Source organism: Electrona antarctica, assembly GCF_951216825.1.
Source record: "Electrona antarctica genome assembly, contig: scaffold_25, whole genome shotgun sequence".
Taxonomy (NCBI): Eukaryota; Metazoa; Chordata; class Actinopteri; order Myctophiformes; family Myctophidae; genus Electrona; species Electrona antarctica.
The window spans coordinates 12299193-12325093 of NW_027637034.1; the positions used below are offsets into that span (position 1 = coordinate 12299193).

The 25901-nt window shown below is 43.6% G+C and overlaps 2 protein-coding genes across 2 annotated transcripts; both read right to left on the reverse strand.

Moving 5' to 3' along the window:
* Nucleotides 1-421: 421 nt before the first annotated feature.
* On the reverse strand, nt 422-5777 carry LOC306919486 (macrophage-expressed gene 1 protein-like). The gene is made up of 2 exons (XM_079532251.1): nt 5263-5777; nt 422-2436 (listed from the first exon to the last, which is right to left on the reverse strand). The coding sequence occupies exons 1-2, from the start codon at nt 5749-5751 to the stop codon at nt 907-909; spliced, it is 2019 nt and encodes a 672-aa protein (XP_079388377.1). The 5' UTR covers nt 5752-5777; the 3' UTR covers nt 422-906.
* A 14504-nt stretch (nt 5778-20281) lies between these two features.
* LOC306919282 (uncharacterized protein) lies at nt 20282-23910 on the reverse strand (the record flags this gene model as incomplete). The annotated part of the gene is made up of 15 exons (XM_079532095.1): nt 20282-20414; nt 20527-20621; nt 20764-20828; nt 20927-21096; nt 21299-21349; nt 21495-21739; nt 21940-21991; nt 22078-22113; nt 22263-22304; nt 22388-22444; nt 22549-22590; nt 22674-22730; nt 23493-23558; nt 23658-23687; nt 23808-23910. 15 exons carry the CDS (start codon nt 23908-23910, stop codon nt 20293-20295), a joined length of 1233 nt encoding a protein of 410 aa, XP_079388221.1. The 3' UTR covers nt 20282-20292.
* Nucleotides 23911-25901: the final 1991 nt, after the last annotated feature.

A 25901-nucleotide genomic window follows, 5' to 3' on the forward strand; every position in this document is an offset into this window, starting at 1 on the left:
GCGCAACACAGACAACACGACTGCGTGGGCCGTGGGGGCCCAGAGGCAAGGGGGGCACACAGCCGCCCACCCGTGCCGTCTATAAAATAAAATGATACATACAGAGATGCAAGGATAGTTGAGTTGAACAAAATTTGGCGGAGCCTGGTGGTGGCTGCTGCTAGAACAAACACACAGCCACACACCATACCATATGCATAGGCACACATGTGCCCCGCCTCCCAAAAGCTCTCCACTAGTAGAGTGTAGCCTCGGTCCCTAGAAACATTAAAGAGGAATGTGCACAGAGGTGCGGCCAGGGCTCCTGCGGGAGGTTTGCACATGTGCAGTGTAAACAGGAACTGCGATGGAGTTTTCCAGCAGAGGTGCTAGAGGTGCATGAGAGTTGCTGACCCTGAACTGAAATAATAAAAACTATATCAATTTCATAAAGGACAAGTACATTTATTAAATGTTAATGTGTTTGTATATTTTCTTTTGTGGATTTTCCATGTTCTTTAGTACATGTGTCAAACTTTTATTTTTGTGAAATGACAAAGGAACATGGATACTGTTATTCAAGTGCTGTAATGATATAAAACATTTGAAAAGGGAAGGGTGACTGCTGTTTAATTCTCAACTGTTCTGGATCTCATTATTTACATCACAAGTTATGAGCTTTCTATCTAGCACCTCTGCTGGAACACTCCATCATCGCAGTTCCTGTTTACACTGAGCATGTGCAAACCTCCCGCAGGAGACCGGGCCGCACCTCCGTGCCTTATCCTCTTTATTTGTCCTAGCTCGGTCCCAGGCTGTAGGCTAATAACGTGAAGGAAGTCAGAAGTGTCTGTGGCAAGTGTGCATGCAGTGGGCTTTCCCTGCAGTCTCGAGTCCCGACAGCCAGGTTACGTGCACAAATCACAACTACAACTCTGCCTTCTGTCCAGAGACATCAGCGAGCCCTGCCTTCTGTCCAGAGACATCAGCGAGCCCTGCCTTCTGTCCAGAGACATCAGCGAGCCCTGCCTTCTGTCCAGAGACATCAGCGAGCCCTGCATTCTCCCCAGAGACATCAGCGAGCCCTGCCTTCTGTCCAGAGACATCAGCGAGCCCTGCATTCTCCCCAGAGACATCAGCAGACTCTGCGACAGACCTCTTGATCGCATCCTGGCCATCGACTGTTGCTGCCCTTGTCCATGATCTGGACCGACCCACATTGACCCGGCCTATCGCTGGGCGTGCAGTGAAAGGAGGTAGGCGGACTGGCAGTAGCTGCTCGCTTCTGGACACTGACTTGACGCAGTAGCTAATGGGACAGGTTGCTCTGTATCCAAGTGTTTTCTGGCTGAACTCGGGAGGACAGTCTCTGCGGCCTGTCAACGGGTTAGGTGAGTGACAACTGAAAAAACCTCCAAAGTGCACTGCACGTGCGGCACCATGTGCATGCTCTTGACTCAGACAGATATAATGGGTATCACTGGGTATTCCAACTTTTACAAACACAACCATGAATTTAAATGGCTTGAAGTATGATGGACAGCTCGTATCATTGGTCCTGAAGCCTCCAAAAATAAACCATTTGTTCTCTATAGGACCATTGGAATAGCACCAGTATGTATGGAATTCGCAAAACCGTGGGCTGCCATAAGACTCTACTAAAATTTGCTGGTACGGTGAGCGGCAAGTGTAGTCACCTGTATCTGGGTTTGTCTGAGTCACGTCCCAGCAGGACCCTGGCAGAGTGTCTCCCCGACACTTACACGTCAGGAAGACTCCACCTAGACTGTGGCCTACGCCGTCACAAGAGCCGTCATCAAAGTTAGCTTGGCGGTTAAAGTTTGGCGAGTTAATGTCGACACATCCAGGGTGAGTGTTGACTCCATAGTAACGCTCTATGGCCTGTTGCAGGGAGTCGGCTACCTGACTAACGATTGGGTCTGGCAGATCAGGGAGTGTGTTGGTGTTTATGACTAAATGTAGTGGCTGACCAGACCGGTCGATACCAACCAGATTATTTCTGGTGCTTTCTTGCCACTCTTTAAGACTCATGCCAGGGTAGTAGGGCGAACCTCCGTGGCCCTCCATGAAGGAGGAAGTGACGCTACTGTTATATGCACTTTGTTCTGATGAGTCGTGACTGAAACTAGCATGTATATTAATTGAAAACAAACCAAAGAAACTATAGCCAGCTGATGCTTTGATAGAAGTCATGGAGGAGTCACTGCTCGTGACGTAGGATGACTTGATGTAGTCCTCTTTAACTAAGGCAGCCCCCGCGTCAACGCTAGTGATCACATGAGTTCCATAGTCAGCCACTAGCTTCTCTGACAGGTAAGTAGCTAACTCCGCTTGGTTGTCTGTAATGGCACCTGCGATGTTCTTTACTTGTTGAACGAAGAGGGAGTCCAGTCTGAAGTCAGGGTTCGCCTTCACCGTGTAAATGCGGTTCCGTACCTATATAGGAAAATTAAGGCACGAGAAACAGAAAATGCAGGTGAGTTTGATTTGTTGTTCCTCCTCCTCCACTTACTTGACTGATTACTTAAAAAAGTGAGCGACACCCACAGCCACAAGAGGGGGGGGGGGCAGCTCTGATGTCAGTTGGGAGTTAGTTCCACAGAGAAGGGAGTCACATGGTTTGACCAAACATTTGTGTTTGATGGAGGGGAGGGGGACAGAACACAGCCATCAAACACCAAAAAACATTTTTTTAATAGAATATTCAATCAATCAATCAATGTAACGCGTCTTTGGGCACTATATCAATGTTTATCGCAGATAAGTATGGAATCTTGCATTTTTGACACGTCACATCACGTAATCTGTCACTGACAATCGTTACTCGCAATTTTGTGCCCAGGTCTCGTGACATCACTGTGACATCATCATCCCCATACATGGGGAAAGCCCCTATACAGTATATTGTGCCTAGGTCTCGGGATAAACTCATCCATCGCCAAGGACTTATTTAACTTCTTTTTCATGATGTCCTGGAGCGCCAAGGACGTGTGTTTCGTGTTTTATAACATGGTAAAAAAAAAAAAAAAAAAATGTTTAGTTTTTTTTTTAGACTTTTTTTTTGGAAAAAAATAAAAATATATAAAATAAAATAAAAGATATATGGTGGCGGTCAGGGCCTTTTGGCGCCCCCTAGTGGCGATGGATGAGTTAAGCCCATATAGGGGAATGTGATCCTTCCCCATCCATCCTTCCTCTTCAATGTCTCCCTTTTGACTGATACCTGTCCATTCAACCTCTAGACGGGCCTGCCCCAAAGTTATTAGTGCAGCCTAGAAAACTAGAGTACTCAACAACAGGCCCGAAAATGAAGGCCCTCATCAAACCCTGTACACTCAAGAGAATGCCCCCGTTGCCACCCTTAGACCCCCTTTCCACCGGTTGGTTCCCAATGGGAACCGGTTCAGTTCTTTTTGGTTCTTAGTCCATGTAGCCAGAGGTTGGTGGGACATTGGTGGGAAAAACTAGACCTATATTAAATTGTTTATAGGATCAATACAAGTAAATTAATACATGATAACCCTTCCACAGTAGTGTCTTTTTCATATTTTCTATTATTTTGCATATTTTCCTACATAATGCCTCATTTGCATATTTAAAAATCACACCCGTGTGAACTGAGTGGTGTAAGGTTTTATATAGCATGATCAGCTGTGGTCTGACGTAATGTCTGACGTTAAAGATCTTTGGCTAGGTAGACTCGTCTTCTGATGTGATGATTTGTGACCATGAAGTTGATTCAGCTGGAGTTTTTGTCCGATGTGAGGTATTATATAAGGTAAGGTATTATATAGCCTGATCAGCTCTGATCTGACGTAATGAAATCACACCTGGATGTGATTTCACAACTGGCTTTTTTGTGCAGAGAAAATGAGCATGGTTGCTACGGTCATCCAGTTCACCCGGGTGTGATTTAATTACGTCAGAAATTATTTTGAACATAGCAACCATGCTCATTTTTTTCTGCACACAAAAGCCAGTTGTAGGAGTGGTTTACACCACTCAAAAATGTAAAATGTGTAATATAAATATAATATAAATTTGTAATGTAAATAAATAATTGTCTTCGTGTAAGTAATCAACTGGGGAAGTTTCATGGTGATAACAATCTAATATATGTATAGGTTTTCCCACTCAATTCATAATTAACGTAAGAACCAAAAATAACTGAACCGGTTCCCATTGGGAACCAACCGGTGGAAAAGGGGCCTTAGATCTCCATATATGGAGCTGACCTGTTTTGACATTCCATATGTTGATCTGACCTCAACACACCCTGTACACTCCAGGCACGCTATATGACCGGTGCACGCCACGTCGCCCTTTAGTGCGAGGTCGCTTCTCGCCCTCAGGCATCTTACTGGTTATTAAGACCTATAATTATTAAGTATTACGTAAGTATTAATTATGAATTATTAATAACATGAGAACATTGAAAACTAAACTAAGACTAAAAAAGAGAAGATGCTTTATATTTCAGAAGTAGCAACATTAGTAAAATGCAGTGGAACCTAGTGCGTATAGAGTAGAAATTAATGTTAAAATGCAGTGGAACGTAGTGCGTATAGAGTAGAAATGAATGTTAAAATGCAGTCATAATAACATCATCACAGCACTAAAGACATGTAGGGAAAGGAAAGCATGCGAGAAAGAGAAAATGTGAATGAATGACATCAGGGAATGTTAGTATAATCTGATAAAATAAATATAAAACAAGTTTTCTGATTTTCGTTTCAGGTCATTTCCCCCCCCCCCCCCCCCCCCCCCCCGTGGAACGGACAATGGTAAGAGGTCAGGGGATCTTAGTATAATTGATGTGAGTAGGAATTTACTAAAAAATACAACACATTTTCTGATCGAATTATAGTCCATTATTTTCCACATTTGCAAGATCAGATAAAAATACAACAACATAGTACTAGGGGTGTAACGATATAGTAACTGCATCGAAAAATCAATTTTAACTTCAAGAATTTTTTTTTTTTGTTGCAATGCAAATAATCGGTATCGAATCGTTTTGCAATGCAAATAATCGATTGTATCAACACTACATTTTTGTGCATGGTATTTAGCAATTTTCAGAAGATAAAAGAAAAAGAGGGGATTAATTACTTTGTTTAAAATAATTCACCATTTTACAGTAAATAGTTACTGTATCGATTTCAAATCATTGAATCGTATCGGATCGCCATAATGCATCGTGATACGTATCGTATCACTGTTAAAATGTATCGTTACACCCCTACATAGTACTGAACTCACTTGTACTCTGGTTGTAGCAGACTTGTCGTTGATTTGGTTGGTTTTCACCCTCCGGTGTTCTGCAGATAGTTTTCCATTCAGTTCTCCTAGTTCTTCCAGTATGCCAGACGCGTCTACATTGATGCTGGCGGCCGTGGAACTTCTGTGGTCCATCCAGGAACTGAAGACCTCCGCGTGGGTCTCGATATTTGTCACTTTCCGGGGGACGACGAACGCGTCGTCCGGGACGAAGTAGAAGCCGTCCTCGGTGGTCTGGCACTGGTCGTAGCTGAAGTCCATCACCCGGGCCATGTCCAGGTTCCTCAGGTTGTCCCAGCCGCCGCCCGGCAGCACCTCCAGGGCTGTCATGGAGAGGTTGGTGGAGGAGAGGCAGCGTTGGAACCAGCCGACGGGCCGACGGACCGGGTCAGGGTCAGCAGGGGAGCAGACGTGGAGGACGGAGAGAAGGATCAGTGTCGCTGCTCTCGAGGCCATGGCTGAGTGAGACATGCAGCACTCCAACCGGAGCTATATCTTCAAATCTGAAGGTTGAAGGAGGGATTTACCAACCTGTATTATAACTTCCATCAAATCTGAAAGGTTGTAGGAGGGATTTACCAACCTGTATTATAACTTCCATCAAATCTGAAAGGTTGTAGGAGGGACTTACCAACCTGTATTATAACTTCCATCAAATCTGAAAGGTTGTAGGAGGGATTTACCAACCTGTATTATAACTTCCATCAAATCTGAAGGTTGTAGGAGGTTACATCGCCTAAAGTGTAACTGCAATATTCACAGCACAACAAACAAGGATTACAGTTTTGTATTCAAGATGTAGGCCTAAACAAGATGTTATTTCAGTGAAATTATGTGTGTTACATGAGAAATGCCTGGGGCTGAAACTTCACACTTACAGGCCCATAAAACACCAGTAACGTACCAGTTACGTATGCATGACCAGGCAGATTCTGGGGCTGGGGTATATCCTGCCGCGCTCTGGAATCATTTTGATTAGTTGAGTTGACCCCCCAATCCAACCCTTGATGCTGAGTGCCAAGCAGGGACTGACCGACCCTCCAATCCAACCCTTGATGTTGAGTGCCAAGCAGGGACTCACCCCCCAATCCAACCCTTGATGCTGAGTGCCAAGCAGTGACTGACCCCCCCAATCCAACCCTTGATGCAGAGTGCCAAGCAGGGACTCACCCCCCAATCCAACCCTTGATGCTGAGTGCCAAGCAGTGACTGACCCCCCCAATCCAACCCTTGATGCTGAGTGCCAAGCACTGGGTCCCATTCTTACAGTATTTGGTATGACCCGGTTATACCCGACCTCCCCGTTTCAGGGCAGACACTCTAACCAACAAGGCCACTGTCTGGTCAACATGTATTTGATTTATTAACACACAGGCCTAACGAATCCTAATGTGTCTATTCAACTGCACACATTTAACACAACATATCCACACAAAAACAACAATCTAGATTATTTATCTTTTTAATGATTATTAGTAATGTGTTCTACAAGCTTACAACACATCATAACATGTTGTGAGCTTGTAGATCAGCTATTTGGGATGTCAATAATTGAGTCTTATCAGTGGAGAACGTATGTGCTTCCATCGCTAAGCGGCCACTGAGTGGGTGCTGATGACGAGTGATTAATGATGGGCATGACAGGACTTTAAAGGAGCATTCAGTGATTTGGGTGATTTGGAAAACCACCCAGTCTGCCCCGGTAACAAAATGTGCACATGCACGCACTACAGTGGGGGGAAGTGCAACAGGCCAACAGCATGTGCACCAAGGCCCACCCCACTCGATCATGATTGGAGGAAGGCCCCTCTCATCCTGATTGGTTGAAGGCTTTGCCACCCGCCACCAAAACTGAAACTAGGGTTTTTTGACCCCAGGGGCTCACTGGGGACAGGGAGGAACTCCTTATATGGTCAGCACACTCTATAGTAGGGAGGATTATCCAGAAAAAAAGAAAAAATAAGTGATATTTGAATTAAGTCAAATCACTGAATATACCTTTAACTGAGTGCAGTGTCACAATAGTTTGATGCTCTGAACTGTGATCAGGGGTTGTGTAAGCTGAATACCTGCTAAACGACACATGAACATGTTGTGGTACTTTTACTTTTCTGGTCACAACTTACTATAGGGTAAATGGAACCAAAATGGAGCTGTTAGGGTCCATTTGGTTCCATTTGTACACTCTCAGAGTTACAGACCCATAATCCATTTGGTTCCAAACTATCATTTAGCTGGGGACCCCCTGGAACTCCCGCAGGTACGGTACCCCTGGGGACCCCCTGGAACTCCCGCAGGTACGGTACCCCTGGGGGTCCCCGGACCCCACTTTGGGAACCACTGCTATAGGGAGCAACTTCAAACAACTTCAGACACATCCTCCTGGGTGACGGCAGACTGCTGGGCGAGCGCTGGCGCTTTTGCATGGGGGCAGGGCCGGATTAACACCTCTGAGGGCCCCTGGGCACTGAAGCTCGAAGGGCCCCCCTTCACGCGCGCACAACATTTTTGCTGTTTTGGAGCCGTTTTGGGGCAGTTTTATGCCGTTATATTGGCCTATTTCCGGTCGCCTACCCCCCCAGAGTGACAGCCAATCTAGCGCATTGTTGCTGCTTTAAACACAATTGCACTTTTCAGCTGCCCTTTTTTGCCAAAAAAAATAAAAAAAATATTTTTTTTTATTTTTATTTTTTGAGGGGCCCCTGGTGCCCAAGGGCCCCTGGGCACGTGCCCAAAGTGCCCATATGGTAGATCCGGCCCTGCATGGGGGGGTCAGATCAACATACTGTATGGAATGAATTTTTTACTGGCCATAAATGGAGCGTGTCTTCTTGAGTGTATAGGGTTTGATGAGGTCAGATCAACAAATGGAATGTCAGAACAAGTGAGCTCCTCTCACTTGCAGGACGCATTTATTAGCAAACAAACAAACAGACAAACAAAAAACAATCTGTCTTGTAGTCCGCACCTGATGCAATAATGTGGCAATGTTGTCAGTTACTGGGAGGTCTGACGTTAGATAGATTCTCAAGAAGAGAAGGTGCACCGCAGTACCGGATCCCCTGGCTGACTCATCAATCATCATAGGAAATGTGCCCATTAATTATGGCATGTGTCTGCTCGCTCATACATCAGATATGATCAGTATCATATCAGTCAACATTAAGACAACAGCGTAACCGTGGGATGGGATTAGATCAGAGGTTCTCAGTCTTTTATGAGCTCTGGACCACTATCATATTTCACTTAAAGAATGACTATAAAAGGCTTGATTTATTATTATTATTTATTATAAAACCCAAACCCACAATAATAAGAACACTTACATTATGTATCTGCAGTTTCTGCACTGTACACATCCAACTTTGTGGTAATAATGCTCCCACAGTATTTAAATTGTTTTTATTGCGGACTGCAGAGCTCCTGTGTGTGTGTGTGTGTGTGTGTGTGTGTGTGTGTGTGTGTGTGTGTGTGTGTGTGTGTGTGTGTGTGTGTGTGTGTGCGCGTGCGTACACAGCTGCGCTGCATAATAAGTATGAGAGAGAGACAGAGAGAGAGAGAGGACGGTGCGTCGGTGCGCCAGACAGAGAGATAGAATGTAAAACACGTTTCAAAGTCTATAGTGTTTTGTATGTGTGTGTGTGTGTGTGTGGGGGGGGGGTATTGTCATGTCACTATGGAGCAGACAGCAGCATGCTGCCGCACTACTGAAGCAAGCTGGGTGAAATTCACATCGGAAAATGTATATAACGGCGCGTGAGTCCGCGGCCCGGCCCGCGGCCCGTTGGTCAGAAACAGAGACGGCCCGGGCCCGGCCCATTTTGGCAGGCCGGGCCGGGACCCATCGGGTCACGACGGGCTTGCAGGTCTCTAGTCCCCAGGTTGATTCTATAGTCAGGGTGGTGGTCCCCAGGTTGATTCTATAGTCAGGGTGGTGGTCCCCAGGTTGATTCTATAGTCAGGGTGGTGGTCCCCAGGTTGATTCTATAGTCAGGGTGGTGGTCCCCAGGTTGATTCTATAGTCAGGGTGGTGGTCCCCAGGTTGATTCTATAGTCAGGGTGGTGGTCCCCAGGTTGACTCTATAGTCAGGGTGGTGGTCCCCAGGTTTATTCTTACTTCTTAGTCAGGGTGGTGGTCCCCAGGTTGATTCTTATTCAGGGTGGTGGTCCCCAGGTTGATTCTATAGTCATGGTGGTGGTCCCCAGGTTGATTCTATAGTCATGGTGGTGGTCCCCAGGTTGATTCTATAGTCAGGGTGGTGGTCCCCAGGTTGATTCTATAGTCATGGTGGTGGTCCCCAGGTTGATTCTATAGTCAGGGTGATGGTCCAGGGTGGTGGTCCCTATTTGATTCTTAGTCAGGGTGGCTGTCCCTTTTTTTTTTTTATTCTGTTCACAAAATGTTTATCTAACTTTGCTACTACAAGGAAAACATGCACATGTATACGTTACTATTTTTGAGTGGCCTTACGGAGCTATGTGTGGGTGGGTGGCTAGGTGTCTGGGTATGAGCACGAAAACAGCATGGTTGTTTTTCACACACAAACACACACGCACGTATTAACTGTATATATGATGCTTTCGGGGGTGCCAGTACATTATAGTGACAGTAGTACAGTACAGTAGAAGGTACAGTAGAGGGACCGCCACACGGTAACTCTGTCATTTCTCAACCGTTTCGGACGCGGCGCGGCACGCTGGAACCGGTCCGGCCCCCTGGGCGCGTTCCTGGGGGTCTGGAACTCCCCCCCCCCCCGGGAACCCCCACACGGAGTTGCACCACTCACTTCACACGGGTGTGATTTTTACTTTACTCTTACTTTACTCTTTGATTGCTCTTTCTTGCACTCTTAATTCCTTGTTTGCTGTGCTTGCTGTGGTTTTGTTGTTTTGAATGGTACGGTATCTATGCTGCTGCTGCATTGTCTGTAAGGAAGCCAAACAAAAATAAGTTTTACTCTTACCGTATAGGTACATACGGTAAGAGTAAAACTTATTTTTGACAAGATGGAACAATAAAGTTTTATTCTTATGTACCTGTACACAAGATATAACAATAAAGTACAACCTTGAACCTTTGACACTTCTCCAGGCCTTTGCTACTGAGGCGTGCACACATAGACATCAAAGGGTGCTTTAGCCCCTGCCCAACGAATGCAGCGTTTACTACGGTGAAAGAAATGCAGATGCCACTCTTGTCTTTTCCATGCCATATCGGAAGGCAGCATTCAGGAGAATTGCTTTTTTTCCCCGAAGTCTCCTGAACTTGAACGCAGGCAGCATTTTGCATTGAACACATTTGTATAGAAATCCTCCACGGCATCTCCACTAGCTAAAGAGTACTGGGTTTGCGCCCCGAAAATAGCTGATCTACAAGCTCTCAGCGTGTCGTGTTGTGAGCTTGTAGATCGGCTATTTTTGCTATTTTTGTCCAAAATTGCCCTCTTACGTGGATTTCAGCCCCTGCCTCTCTAACACTCTCTGCACGTCCCTGACTGAGGCCTGTGTTGGCTACTGTTCTCTGGAATGTGTCCAACAGCACCTGGTAACCACATGTAGTCTGACCTTGGCTGGAAACGTTATTGCACCGATCCAACCATAGATGTTGGATACTCAAAATGACACTATTCACTCTGGGCCATATTTACACCAGTGACTTCCCCGTATCCTATCCATAAACTTTCCACAAAAAAAAATGAAATATTTAAAATAGCCGATCTACAATCTCGCAAACATGTCGATGTAGAGTATTTTAAAATGTTTTCCAAAATAGTAAAAGTAAATAAATGTAGGGATAAGGCACCGCAACTGGCAAAAATAGAGCGATGTCTTTTACTATTCCGAGGCGAGCAGAAACGGGTTGGCAACCTTTTTGACATGAAGTGCCATGTTTTCATTTTTTTGATAGTCATCGTGCCATATCAACATTAGGTTTAATTATGACACCACATCAAAATGAAACATTTGACAACCTTTTTGGCTGCCTGTCAGACTGGGCATCTGTCATCCAGTGTATACCACTGTACGGCCCGGGGTGGTTGTTTTCCCAGTATCCATTCCGCTTACTTTATTGTTCCGTCTTGTGTACAGGTACAGGCATGCGCCTGTCTGTTTACTTTCAACATCCAAATAGCGTGTGGGTTTTTTTGTAGTATTGCTGTACTTTGAACTGTATCCATTCTACAAACTGTGAATGCAATCAATGAAACAGAGACCAGGGCAATTATTAGCGCTGCTTGGGAAATTATAATCAAACTATATCTACAGGTCCATCTCAATGAATTAGAATATTGTGTAAAAGTTAATTTTCTTCCGTAAAATAATTCAAAAAGTGAAACTTTCATATATTCTCAATTCATTGTGCATAAAGTGAAGTATTAAAAACGTTTTTGAGGGGCTCTACCTCCTCCTATATACAGGTTTAATGTCTGTTTTTAGTTCAATGTTTGTTTTAAAAACGCCATTGACAATGAAGGGAAAATGTACGTCATATTGTCCCGCATTACGTCATATTGTCTATTGTTAATGGTATTTAATGTTTGTGTTTGCACCGTTTGTTTTACATCACCATTACATCACCTAATCAACATTAGACTCACTACACAGTCACACAAGTGTGATTTTTTGGTTTTAATCTTGATTATGGCGTACAGCTCATGAAAGTCCTATCTCAATGAATTAGAATATTTTACGAGACCACTAACATTTTTTAAACAAGAAATGTCGACCATCTGAAAAGTATATTAATGTAGTTAATTTGGTCTGGGCTACTTTTGAACAAATCATTGAATCAATGGGGCGTGGCATGGAGGTGATCAGCCAATGGGGCGTGGCATGGAGGTGATCAGCCAATGGGGCGTGGCATGGAGGTGATCAGCCAATGGGGCATGGCATGGAGGTGATCAGCCTGTGGCACTGTTGAGGTGTTATGGAAGCCCAGGTTTGCTTTGATAACAGCACCACAATTTGGTGCCCAAATTGCAGAAGTGCAAACGGGCGCTCAATGTTAAACCCCAGCTGCACGGGGGTTCCTAGTCATAACTCCACGGGTCCGCATGCAGTCCCACCTCTTACCACTAGGGCCCAGTGCTTCAACGTTGGAGAGCTGCCCTGGGGGCTTGGGATCAACACCAGCAGATAACATGGCCTAGCCCTAGATCATTGTCAACATTGACAAGCTTTATGTTGATTAATTGATCATCCTTTTCCAGCAGCACTTGGCACCTGCACCACAGAGCCAAAACTACACAGTGTAAAAGTGTCCGTTGGACAAGTACAATTTGAATGCACTTGTCTGGAAAGATTTATTACATGTCCCGGACAACAGGACAAGCCTTAATGTCAAGCCGTAGTCTGAAAAGTTGAAAACCCACCTCTTCAGACTCCATCATGGCCTGTAGCACTTGCTCTAGCTCCGACGACCTTACAGGCATATGCTCAACTTATGTAACTTAGATACCATTTTATGTAGACTTAGATAGCATTTTATGTAGACATAGCACTATAATAGCATTTTATGTACACACAGCACTTTAAAGTATATATGCATAGTTTCATTATTATATAGATGTTACATTCTTAGCTTACGTATGATTCATTAACTACTTTTTATGTACAGTAGGCCTATGCAATGTATTGCCATGCTTTTGTCCTTGCTTAATGTAAGTTGTTCTGGATCAAGAGTGTCTGATAAATGCCTAAATTGTAAAACTGTAAATTGTAATTGTAAAGCCCTGCGACTCATTACTGTACTCTCTAGACGTTAAGGAATACCAACCCACTAATGTCTCGCAGGTTGCTACATTGGTATATCCTCACTTATAAAGCCAGCATTCTTAGCCCATTTCCCGCCTCCATTAATGAATCCCTCGATCGCGTATTGCCATGGTTTAATCGCACGTAACACTTACTTTGAAGAGCCAAATATCCGTAACCGGATGTTACAATGACGAACTGCTGTGTGTGGTGTCATGACCGGTTGTTGTTGTCTCGCTCGGCGGTGGAAAAACCCAACCACGAGTGTCAGCGCGCCTGCTACAGCCCGTTGAAAACCCTTGTTTTCACCAGAAACGGCCCCCTCAATGTCGTGATACAGGTCTTTGAATGCAGGGCTTAGAATTGAAGTGGATGCGCGCGCATCTTTAAACTGTCCCACTTGATGTTGTTGGGTTAGCAATAGTAGCTAACGATGCGAGCGGATTAAAACATGGATTAAAGAATACATCGCTGTTAAAACGAGAATTATTTCGCCTCTTCTCTTGTCCAGTTCACACTTGTAAAAGAGACTTTAGTCTCAATGTGTTTTTTACTGGTTAAATAAAGGTTAAATCAATTCAAATGATTGCGACTGCAGGTCGCATTTACTATGAAAACGTTCATTTCCTGTTAGTTAGTTAGTTAGTCTGTCACCCCAGGCATGACCATTATGGTCATCACGTCACGTGACATCATCAGGGATGAAGATCCCTGATGTCATCTATATTAAGCCCATATGGGAATGACCATGTATGGAGATCCCTGATAATAATAATAAACTTTATTTATAAAGTTTATTCGAAAACAATGTTTACAACGTGCTTTACAGTGTCAAGGGATAACCAATAACAATCAAATGAAATGCATAAAATAGACAGGATAAGACAATAATAGAACCAAAGCATATACATACTGTACATGGACATGAAAAATGAGCAACATGATAAATCTAAAGAAAGGCTTTAGTGTACAAATATGTTTTCAAAAGTGACAAGCCATAACTTCCCTGCATCACGGGGGGGCGGGGTCATGCTTAAAACGGGGGGGGCATGCTTACAATGGGGGCATGAATAAGACAAACAATTCCACAGGCTTGCTTCCACATTGGAGCTTACTATACAAGACTACAGTATTTTATTTGATGTTAAGTTGACTAAAGGCCTATTCATACTCGTTTCGGTGATCACCGTATCACCTAAAACTGCAATTAAACTAAATGGTGTGTTATTCAATACTAAGACTAACTCAGAATTTGCTGTAAAATATCAGACTGCTGGCATATGTGACTTTGCTGTCTCCTGAATGATGCTGTGAATACCAAGTTCTTATTATGTTGTAAAACTTTTTTCTTCTTTATAAATATAGGCTTTAATACACATGTTTTTGTAATGGCTTGTTCAAAATCGTTATAAGCGTTGAGAGAGACAGCTGTTCTTGTGCTCTGTTGTGTTTGTGCCTGTCACAGTGTGCATGGGTGTGCGCATGTGTGTGTGTGTGTGTGTGTGTGTGTGTGTGTGCGCGCTTGCGTGCGTGCGTGCGTGCGTGCGTGCGTGAGTGTGTGTGTGGGTGGGTGTGAGAGAGAGCTTGGAGGTTAACATGCATACGTTAATACGGATTAAACAACTGTTATGTGGAGGGATGTTAATATTTAACCGTAGATTGATCAATTGTCATTAATAAATTAATCAATTAAACCTAACCGTTTAACAATTAATCGCAAATTATGCGGTTCTATCATTGGGTGGTTTTCTGTGAATGTAATGCTGTCTGCGAGTGCACATGGCCGAGGAACGCACATGTGGGCCGGTTAAAAAAGCCCCTTCAAATAAATTACTCTGGGAGCTGTAGAACAGTGTGCAGACTTCCTTTCCATGTCTACACCAGGGGTTCTCAACCCGTGGGTCGCGACCCCTCGGGGGGTCGCCAAATTATTTTAGGGGGTCCCCAAATTATTTTCAAATAATCACGATTTTTCAAAAATAGCAGACCTACAAGCTCGTAGCGCGCCACTCGGTGGCGCGCTATGAGCTTGTAGATCTGCTATTTTTCAATAGCTAAATTATAACAATGCTTAAAACACCAAAAGGGGTTCCCGCCCAAAATGGTTTAAGGTTATTGTAGCAGTCAATTTATATTGGGGGTCGGGAGGGGGCGGGGCGGGGGTCCCGAGACGTTGCCAAAGCATTTCCGGGGGTCCCCGGCCAAAAACGTTGAGAACCCCTGGTCTACACGACTGTCACATATGACATATGCCCCCTCCCACACACACCGTGGTAACCTTGCATGTGATGTGACAGACCAGACACTGCAACTTTACATTTCATTTGATTCCTCATACAAAGATATCTCAAATGGTCAAATAAGTATTTGACTAAGGAATATAATATGCCCTTTGTAATTCGTTCTGTATATCAGTTAAATTGAAACTTTTGTGTTAGAAATTGAGGGAAATTAAGATTCTCAGATTTGTTTTTTAAACGCCGCTCATCTAACCGGTTAATCGATCAATAAGGTCATCAAAACATATCAATTATCAATTAATGACTCAATCGATAAATCCCATCCCTAGTTCCGTGTTCAATAGACCAATAATGTGTTTACAAATATTGGGACTGGGGGTGACTGTTTCAATCAATCAATTGAAACAGTAATCAATTCCCAACAGATCTCCAAACCTGTTGTTTTGGGGAGCGCTGGTTTCAGTTCATTCAAACTCCTCTTTTGTGTTGTGAGGCGCACCCTAGGAGACATTTATACTTCATTGCGCAACAGTATTGCGTGCAACAGAGAACATCTGATATACATGCTTACACAATTTTCTGAGAGGTGGGGTTCATGCTGTACACACATGCTGGTGCTTATCAGTGCTGGTGCTTAACAGTGTGACGTCATCTGATAAGGCGTCTATTAACACGTTACCACATGAAGTCTAATTTGTATTATCATTAAGGCTAAACATGATGGGTGCAGCCAGAGGTTGTGGTGCTTAAAGGAATGCAGAACTTTGTTGTGTATAGCAACAACATAATAATAATAAAAGAAAAATCAATCGACACGTCAATAAATGGCCTCGAGACTTGCAATGTATACTGAGTCATTCACAGTCGCTCTGGGAAATGTCCCAGAAGATATCAAGTATCATATCACAGTAGATATTGCTGTCATTGAGAACAACCTGCCTTCTGCTCGGTCGGCCCCGAACTGTGGAACGCTCTCCCCGCCCACCTGAGAGCCCCACAGTCGGTTGACACTTTTAAGAGAGGACTAAAAACTTTCCTTTTTACCAAAGCATTTTTATAGCCTTGCCCTTATGTTTTAAATGTTCCTTATGTTTTAAATGTTCCTGTTTTATTAGATGTTTTTAATGGTGTGTTGTTTCTTCTGCTTTTATTTTCTGTAGCACTTTGAGATTCCTTGGAATGTAAAGTGCGTTATAAATAAAATCCATTATTATTATTATTATTATTGTTGATGTGAGAGTTATCAGCAGCCATGCCTTCCAGCACGAAGGGCCGTTCACATAGAGCACGATAACTATGGCGATAAAAGGATGTGGTTTTAGATGTTTTTCCTCTGTGAGCCTTAACCCTAACTTCACAAAATAATAACCCCAAAACCCACGCCCTCCTGGGCCAAAGCTCTGCAGCTAAGGGGAGAGACCGTGGGTCTCTATCCCTGTTCACCTCTTCCTGTTGTTTTTTGTTTTAACTGTTGAAACTATGTAAATTAAGTATAATATATAAATAGGCCTATCTTAAATAATAATAATAATCTTGAAATATTGAATTGTTCGCTGATACACTGCTGTTGATTACCAACAACGCAACGGCTGCGTCTCTGAAAAGAGATTCAAGGGCTCATCGCCATTTTTGTTCCAATGCATTGACTGTTTTGTCTGAGTCAGAGATGCCATGTTTAAAAAGCAGTTGTTGGTTTTAAAACATTAGAATGTTGGAATTCTGTAGTCAAACATTAGAATGTTGGAATTCTGTAGTCAAAACACTTCCGAAATTAACTCACAAAACTGGTAGATAAGTAGAATTGAAATCTTCTGCCCCTGCCTTCATGTGTGTCTTATATGGGTTAGGGTTAGAAATGAATTCTACTGCGTCACCTTTTCAAAAGGGAGCTGTGAGTTTGGCTGCACAAGTCATGAGACACTGCCATAAAAGTTCAAAACAAAAGAGGAGAGAGAAGAGAAGACAATTTTTCTAAACCACACCTTTTTTGTAACACAGAACAGGCCCTCTTGTGGCAGTCTCGTGACGTGACGTGTGTGTGTGTGTGTGTGTGTGTGTGTGTGTGTGTGTGTGAGTGAGTGAGTGAGTGAGTGAGTGTGTGTGTGTGTGCGTGCGTGCGTGCGTGCGTGCGTGCGTGCGTGCGTGCGTGCGTGCGTGCGTGCGCAAGTAAAGTACAAATATATCTTGTACAAGGAATTGTACAAAATAAATCTGCCCAGGATGCCCCCCCCCCCCTTCCTACTGAGTTTGTTAGTGTTCGGACGCTCCCTCAGTCACATTCCAGATGAAGCTTGCAGTATAAACTTTAGAATCTTAAGTTTTCTGTCACCTTGCCTCCCCTCAGTAGCCTGGGGAGACCGTGTTGTGTTTGGTGCAGTGCAGGAGCTCAATGTAATCAAGAAACGATCATAGTTATAGGCGAACATCATTGCAGACAGTTACTCAGTTTAAAATGACCCGGAGGTGTGAGCTACACCGAAATCAAACCTGCATGTCCGGGCTTTTCTTTCTTCTTTTTCCGTTATGTCACGGAAAACGATTCGTGGCGACTAAGCAAAACAAACCGCTCTTAAAGAGCACTTCCTTCATGGTGCTTGATCATAGAATAGGTGCCGATCCTGTGGGTGCTCAGGAGCTCCAGCATCCATGGCCTGACCTGAGAACTGATTCTACAAATGTCTTCGAAATCATGACAGTGTTTCTATGTCAGTGGTTCTCAAACTATTTCATGTCTGTGATATCTGGGAACCTATAATTCTTGGACAAATGTGTATGTGTATTTACATTCAGTAGACCTGAGTGACTTTCAGACCTTGTTTCACTTCAAGCTCTTGGCCGGGACCCCCAGGCCCTTTTTGAAACTAGCTCCTCGCCACTCGCCCTACACACTTCCAGTCGGTTTGAGCATAGATATATAAATAACTGAGACGCAATGCAATGCAAGTGGATGGGAGGGGGATTCCGGTGCCGTCTCTATTATTTATATATCTATGCTCAAACCGAGTGGAAGTGTGTAGGGCGAGTGGCGAGGAGCTAGTTTCAAAAAGGGGGCCAGGGTGATCAAGGCTCGTTTATACTGTGCCTTTTGTCTTGAGTTCAGGTCCTGAGTCACACCTAAGGACATTGACATGCTAGAGAGATAAACATGGATCAAAGTGCTATAGTGGTCTCTACCCTCCAGGGCGGTGCGGCCACTGTCTGGAGCAAATGTTTATTGTGACTCTTTATAATCAGTTGAATTTGAAATGTAAGTGGTGCCTCTGTTGTGCTGTACTCTGAAATAAATCATCTGAAGGAACATCTCTCAACTGCTGTCTGCCGTGTCTCACATTTTCTCGGGTGCTCTCCCAGTTTTAACAGTATTTTGTATGGTATAAACCAGATACCACAGATGGTGACCGAAACCTGTTGTCATTGGACATTTTTATGCGCCAAACAAACAGAACCAACGGCTTTTTTGGATTCAGTCTAATTAGCGAGATTTTTGTGAGCGACGACGGAGACGCGTGATCCGGCGTTCAGTGCGTCTACGTGGAGATGGAGGCCTTCGCCAGCTGCAAGCTGCCTCACGACCCTGCCCTGCGAGAGGATGGACAGGAGCGGTCGCATCGACAGCGGGGAGACGGTGAGCGGCTGCGGTTGGCGGAGACCTGCATCTCTGCATCAGCGCGCTGACGGTGTGGACGGCGGGGCGACGCAGCACGGCGCAGCGTGGCTTTCCATGGCCAACTGAACAACACAAGCTGAGAGCCTTCGCAGACCTGCACACAGGGTTCTGTGATGAAGTTACATTGTGGCCTTTTCTCTTCGTATTCCCAGCTCTGTTGTTTCAGAGTTGGGAGGGGGGGGTGGGGGGGATGATGATGAGGACAGCGAAAAACTTGATCCGTGGCTGAGCGAACATTTCGAGGTACCCACTGCGCAATCGGACGTTGATACGACGTTGAAATGACGTCATTTCCTGACGTCGGTTGACGGTCTAATTATGGTCTAGAACGTACGTCAAAATGACGTCATTTGCGTACGTCTTCCAGACGTCAACGTTTGACGTCAACAGGACCTCAAATTCTAGTCGAAATTCGGTCAGTTCTACGTCGAAGTGACGTCAACATGACCCATTATTCTAGTCGAAATAACGTCATTTTGACGTCTATATAGACGTGTATATATATATGGCGGCCTCCCGTGGCCACAAGGGGTACTGCATTAATTATCAGAAAAGGAGCCAGTCTGAAAATACAGTTTATGTATAAACTGTACTTGCATGTTTTCAGACAGTGGCTCCTTTTCTGATCATTTAACATATTGCTCAGCAGCAATGTCAATTGTATACACATTTGAATGCTAAGCCAAACAAGTTAAGTTATGGGAAAATTAACTTTTAACATATATATATATATATATATATATATACACACACACACACTTCTGAAAACTGGGATTACAGTTATGCACATTAACAAATAAAATCACAAGTCAATACATTAAATAAATTCACAGTCATGCACAGGTTAACAAATAAAATCACAAATCATGAAATCTATCCACATTTTTCAATTTTATTTTTTTCTGCACCCAATGCATTCTCAATGGCAATAGCACAAACTTTGGCATGCTACTAGTCCTACATACGTACACCTAGAAACCCCTTTCAAACCCATTTAGGTTCATCTTACGGTGGCCATGTTTGCCCTAAAAGGAATCTTTGAAAAGTTTCATAGTTTTGGAAAGTGCTTTCAAATTTGAGAAATGTATAATGAGGCTCAATGGCAGATATTGGCAATCACTTTCACCTAGAAACTCCATTCACACTTTTCTTTTATAATTCAGCTTACTGTGGAGACACATGCTGGAACCTTTTACTTCGAAATGTTTGAACAAAACAACAGAGTAGCGCGCTACGAGTGTGTAGGTCTGCTATTTTTGAAAAATCGAAGAACGACTGACATAGAAACATAGCCTTTTCATAAAACTGTCAGGATTTAGAAGACTTTATAGAATCTCAGGTCAAATTGGGTTAATGTGCCTCATGGTCCTGCCCTTTGCCCCCCTTCCTTTGCGGAGCATGTTTTAGGTGGACCCCAATGTGGTCCTTTATGTCGTCCTCTTTGGCCCCTGGCTGTGCCTTCAGGACTGCTTCTGTAGAATAAGAAATCACATGTGAATTAAGGCACGATGCGTAAAGTAAATGTTTTGCCACTGAAATTATTAACAGGTTAGGGGTGCTTATTTTCTTTATGGGCCGGCTTACCTGTTGTTGCTCGAAACAGGGCAGTCCCGATGAAGGCCCGCTTCTCCCCCGTCCCTTTCAGGTTGAATCGGCCCATCAGGCTGTTACTCATGAGCCTGTAGCAAAACAAAGTTACATCCATTAAGGATTATTTTTTGTAAACATGGCATAAAACCTTAACTTTTATACAGGTCCTTTAGCTCACACCAAATAACTGTTCAGACATATTTGAAACACTGTATACGAAACACTGTATACCTATTCAGAACTTTGTGGACGCACTCCTTGGTGTCTCTCCCCCCAATGCGAGAGAGTTGCAGCACCTGTTGAATAATTAAGTTCATGTAAACTTCATAAAAACAGTGTGCAGGTGCATATTATACTGCTTTATATGCTGTTAATTACTCTTGGCTATACATACCAGGGTTTTGAAAGCTGCTTCATCACCTAGGCGTAGCTCCTCCCTGTCGAACTCCTCCAGGCCGTCCATCGTCTCCACATGACTGGTGGAAGTCTCTGGTTCTGCTCTTGCATTCCGGCGCACCTCGTTCCTGATGTCGACTAAGATGGCTAAGGACTTCCTCTGGTATACTGAAAAAAGGAAATACATTTATATGAACAAATTTAAATGTGTCAAAACGCATGTACACGTTTGAAGTGCAGTTTGTGTCCTGATAGGAAATGAGGACTGAGGGAACATAAGGAGAGAAAGGCCAGATGAGAGAGGGTTCCAAATTATAAGTTCTTAATCTTGACCAGTGACCCGTCCCCTTTGAAATAGCTCAGAACTTACCTGCTGTTGGCCAAGGGAAATTGCTCTGTGACCATACGTCATTCTCCACTGCTGTTATAAAAATAAAGGTACTGTATTAAAACTTCCCAAGACACAGATGACCATGCATTAGATGAGAAATACAAGTCTGGCATACTGTAACCAATACTACTTCATTTTACGTCTAATTATAAAGGCATTGATTACTTGAACTCACCATGCCCGACTGTGTCCCTGGATCTGTCAGATCTGGACCTCTGACGGTGGGACCTGCTGTCACCATGCCTGACTGTGTCCCTGGATCTGTCAGATCCGTGGGACCTGCTGTGCACTCTGGATCGGATAGAGTGTGTGGACTGGACAGAGTGTGTGGACCGGACAGAATGCCTGGACCGGATAGAGTGCCTGGAGTCACAGGAGTCTTGGCTCGCACTGTGCCTGGAGTCGAAGCTGGATCTAGACCTAGGACATTAGAGGTTTAATTAATTATTGGACATGTATAAAACACCATGTCACACTGAAAAAATGTTGACAATCACACCCGATACAAATATAGTTCAATGCACCTGCTGACAGGTGGCTTTGCGGCCAAGCTCGAAGCTGTAGGAAATCCCTAGGCCAGCGATAAGGGTAAGTCAGTCGCTACTGTGCCTTACACGTACCTGGAGCGATGGTCATCATGCCTGCCGGAGATTTTATTTGCATGTTGAGCTCCTAAAGAATTCACAAATGGTGAGATTAAACATGGCTGAATTAGTAAACAAAAGTAAAAACATTTTTAAAATGTGACAAATACTCACTGGATGGTGATGTGCTCTGGCGTGATCGGTGTGACTCTGAAAAATAAATTTAAAAAATCTTACGTTCCAAATATTATTTTGTAGAAACATGACTACATGTGATGCATACTCACAGCTTGTGAATGGTAATGAGTTCTACAAAATGCAATTTAAATGTGTTGGTGCAATAGAAAGTCAATACTTACGGGGTGTCGACATTGGGCTCTTACGGGCTACCTTCTGTGAGCCTAGAGAAATAGAAAAACATATCTTAGATTCAAAATGTGCTGTTCAATATAAACACAAGGTTTTTTACAATGCACATACTCACTGGGTGTGGAAGTGTGCCTGCGCTGCGATCCTTCATTCCGGCCAGAGCGAGCAGACTCTATAAAATATTATTGAGCTAGTTATACTCACCGCTTGTGAATGGTCAGGAGTTCTACAAAATGCAATTTAAATGTGTTGGTGCAATAGAAAGTCAATACTTACGGGGTGTCGACATTGGGCTCTTACGGGCTACCTTCTGTGAGCCTAGAGAAATAGAAAAACATATCTTAGATTCAAAATTTGCAGTTCAATATAAACACAAGGTTTTTTACAATGCACAGACTCACTGGGTGTGGAAGTGTGCCTGCGCTGCGATCCTTCATTCCGGCCAGAGCGAGCAGACTCTATAAAATATTATTGAGCTAGTTATACTCACCGCTTGTGAATGGTAAGGAGTTCTACAAAATGCAATTTAAATGTGTTGGTGCAATAGAAAGTCAATACTCACGGGGTGTCGACATTGGGCTCTTACGGGCTACCTTCTGTGAGCCTAGAGAAATAGAAAAACAAATCTTAGATTCAAAATATGCAGTTAATATAAATGTTTCTTACAATGCAATGCATATACTCACTGGGTGTAGAGGTGTGACTGCGCTGCGATCCTTCATTCCGGCCAGAGCGAGCAGAATCTGAAAAACATTGAGCTTTTAACTATACTTACTCACTGCTTGTGACTCATGGTAATTATATACACGTACTGAATGTACAGTAAATGTGTTGTACAATGGAGAAATACTCACTGTGTGCAGACCCCGCAGCATGACTAAACTCGGCCTCTTCGTCATTCAGCAGGACATCTAGGGAGTCTAAAGGCAACATGAACAGGCTGATTCACACATGTTTCAAAGTGTATAAATCCATTCCAAAATAATGCACAGGCAGTTATAACACCATGGTCATGAATGGACTTTAAATGTCAACGGGAGATGTTCACTCACGTGGCGGAGTGGACATTTCCCTGCCCTGAGAACTCTCTGCAGGCTTCACTGGGAGAGACATGGCTGGGTTTTTAGAGTCTGAAACATAAGAATCAGCTTGTAAATGATTTCACGTTGTGTGTACCCAATACATTAATATACCATTTAATATAACAGATCAATACTCACTAGCACTAGGTTCTTGGCTGGACTGAAACTTCTGTGGTGGGACAGGGAATGAGGGCAGCTTCTTACCTATACAGATGCAATATAAAGTAAAACATATCAAATATAATACAAAGAAAATAGTTTATTTCTTTTACATAGTACTTTAAATGGAATAGAGAACGTTACCCTTCACGATGTTGGCCTCCTCATCAGATTCTGTTACAAAAGAAGATATAAAACATGGTCTACATGTGAGGCCAACTTTCATTGTTCCCAAGGCTATGCAGTGCCCGATGGGCACAGGTCTAGTATTTACAAATTACTTGAGAAACCTACCAAACGTGTCTACATAGTTATTATCTTTTCTCTTAGTAGCTATCCTCTTGCCTCTTCCAGCATCCGCAGCTTCTTCCTCCTCCTCCTCTGCATGGCTGGTCATGACGTATTTCTCACAGACACGTTTGCTAGCTAAAAGTTAAACATTGATTTAACCATTTTCACTTGATTCTTGACAAAGAAAAAGAAAATAAAAAAAAGACGAAAAAAAAGAAACTTGCCTGAAGAAATCTTTTCCTTTACCAACTTGTACGTGTACCAGTCCTCCTGAGGATCCATTCGTTTCTTGGATGCCTTTTCAGGGTTCTTGTTTGGCCATCTAACGACGTTACGGTTAGTGTCAATCCAATTACTTGGTATGGTGGCCTCATACTCAACTTCATTCTCCAGCCACACAGCCCTGCTATACATGACCTGAAAAGGACAGCACACACATTGCAAAGTTTGCATTAGAAAAATGACAAACCATATAAATCATGTATGTAGTAGTCATGTTAGTAGAATTCCGGCAGAATTCCGGCTTGATTGATTAGATGTGACAAGATCAGAAATGGCTACATTAAGAGTTTAAGCCATGTAGGAAAGAAGGTGCAGTGAGGTAAAGCAGGCGAGTGAGGTAAAGCAGGCGAGTGAGTCAGCAGCGAGGTGAGTCAGTGGTGGACGGAGATGGGATAAGGATGTTGCAAGACAAATAGAAGACCTGTGCTGAGAGACATGCTGGGGATGCTCTAGGTGCAGCTGAAAGAAACAGATTTTAACCTTTAATACTCCAGACCATGGCGAAGGGGTATGAGGACATATCCACCGGTTTCCTGTGGGAGGCAAGCCACCTTGCGGAACAGATCCTTTTCACGCAGCAGTCGATATTCCCTCCTGACCCGCCCATCTGTTGTGCACACTATGTTTAGGAGTTTGGAGCTACATGGTTCGTGAAATAATGGTGACGTGTGGCGCTGATCCAAAATCTCACAGGCTAAAGTCCCATCTGCATTCTTCTGTCTAACAAAAGCAAATTTGTCGTCTTTCAGAAGAAAACAACTGTCCTTTTCTTTAACAGAAACAATTGCTTTAGGATGCATTTTGCTAGTGTTCAATTGTGAATGTTCAATTTCTGACAAACGCCTGGTGACTTGTTCCAGGGGACTTCTCCCACTCCTCACGTGTTTCTTGATTTGTTGCAGGTAGTTCTCAAAAGGAAAACAGGAAATGTCATTTAACGAACAGTTGAAGTGGCTGACATCTTCATGGAGATGAATTAGTCCATGTACATTGTATACAGAAAAGGTGTTGCCATAAAGGTCAGGACAGCACTTGACAAAGTGTTTTATTAGCTCTTGAGCATATTGCAGGTAAGCATTCCTAGTCCTCTCATCTGCCTCCAGCATTATTGACATGGCTACCGTGAAAGACAAGAAATGTTTGTACATTTCAGGGGACAGCACCTTTTTTAGTACCACAGGTCCTGTGTATAGCAAAAATTGGCGTAATTCAGTGGCCTTCCACCTATCTAGCTCCTTTAAACCCCGGGGTTGACGCGCAAACTCACTTGGCATCTTGCCTCTCAGTGCAATTAGTTGTTGGGATATTAAATCCTTCTGCCTCACAGATAAACGACAAATCTTTGGACCACGGGTCAAGAAATTTAACATGCGTCTAACCACGCCCAAGCTGACCATGTGCATGTAATCCAAAACAAATGAGGTAACACAAGGTACGCCTGCATCAATTAGGGGGCTAGCACTAGTTTGATGGTTGCTGTACTCTACTCTAGAAAAGGCTTCGTCTGTTCGAGAAGTACAGTCCTGTTCAATGAAAACCATTCTTCTCTCAATTAATTTACCTCTGACGTTACATCTTTCACATGCCTCATAGGAATTATGACCCTTGATAGATTTTAGATATGCCCTTGCTGGCGCATCACAGATCAGAGCCTCAACATGGACATTGTACGTTCGGCCTTTGAACACTATCCCATTGACTTTGAGCTGTTCGTACTCAGTCAAAAAGTCTTTAACACTTTGATTGCTGGAAGATCTCAACAGGCCTATTTGGATGTTGCTGCCATTTAACATTGCACAAAGGCCTTGTTCGGGG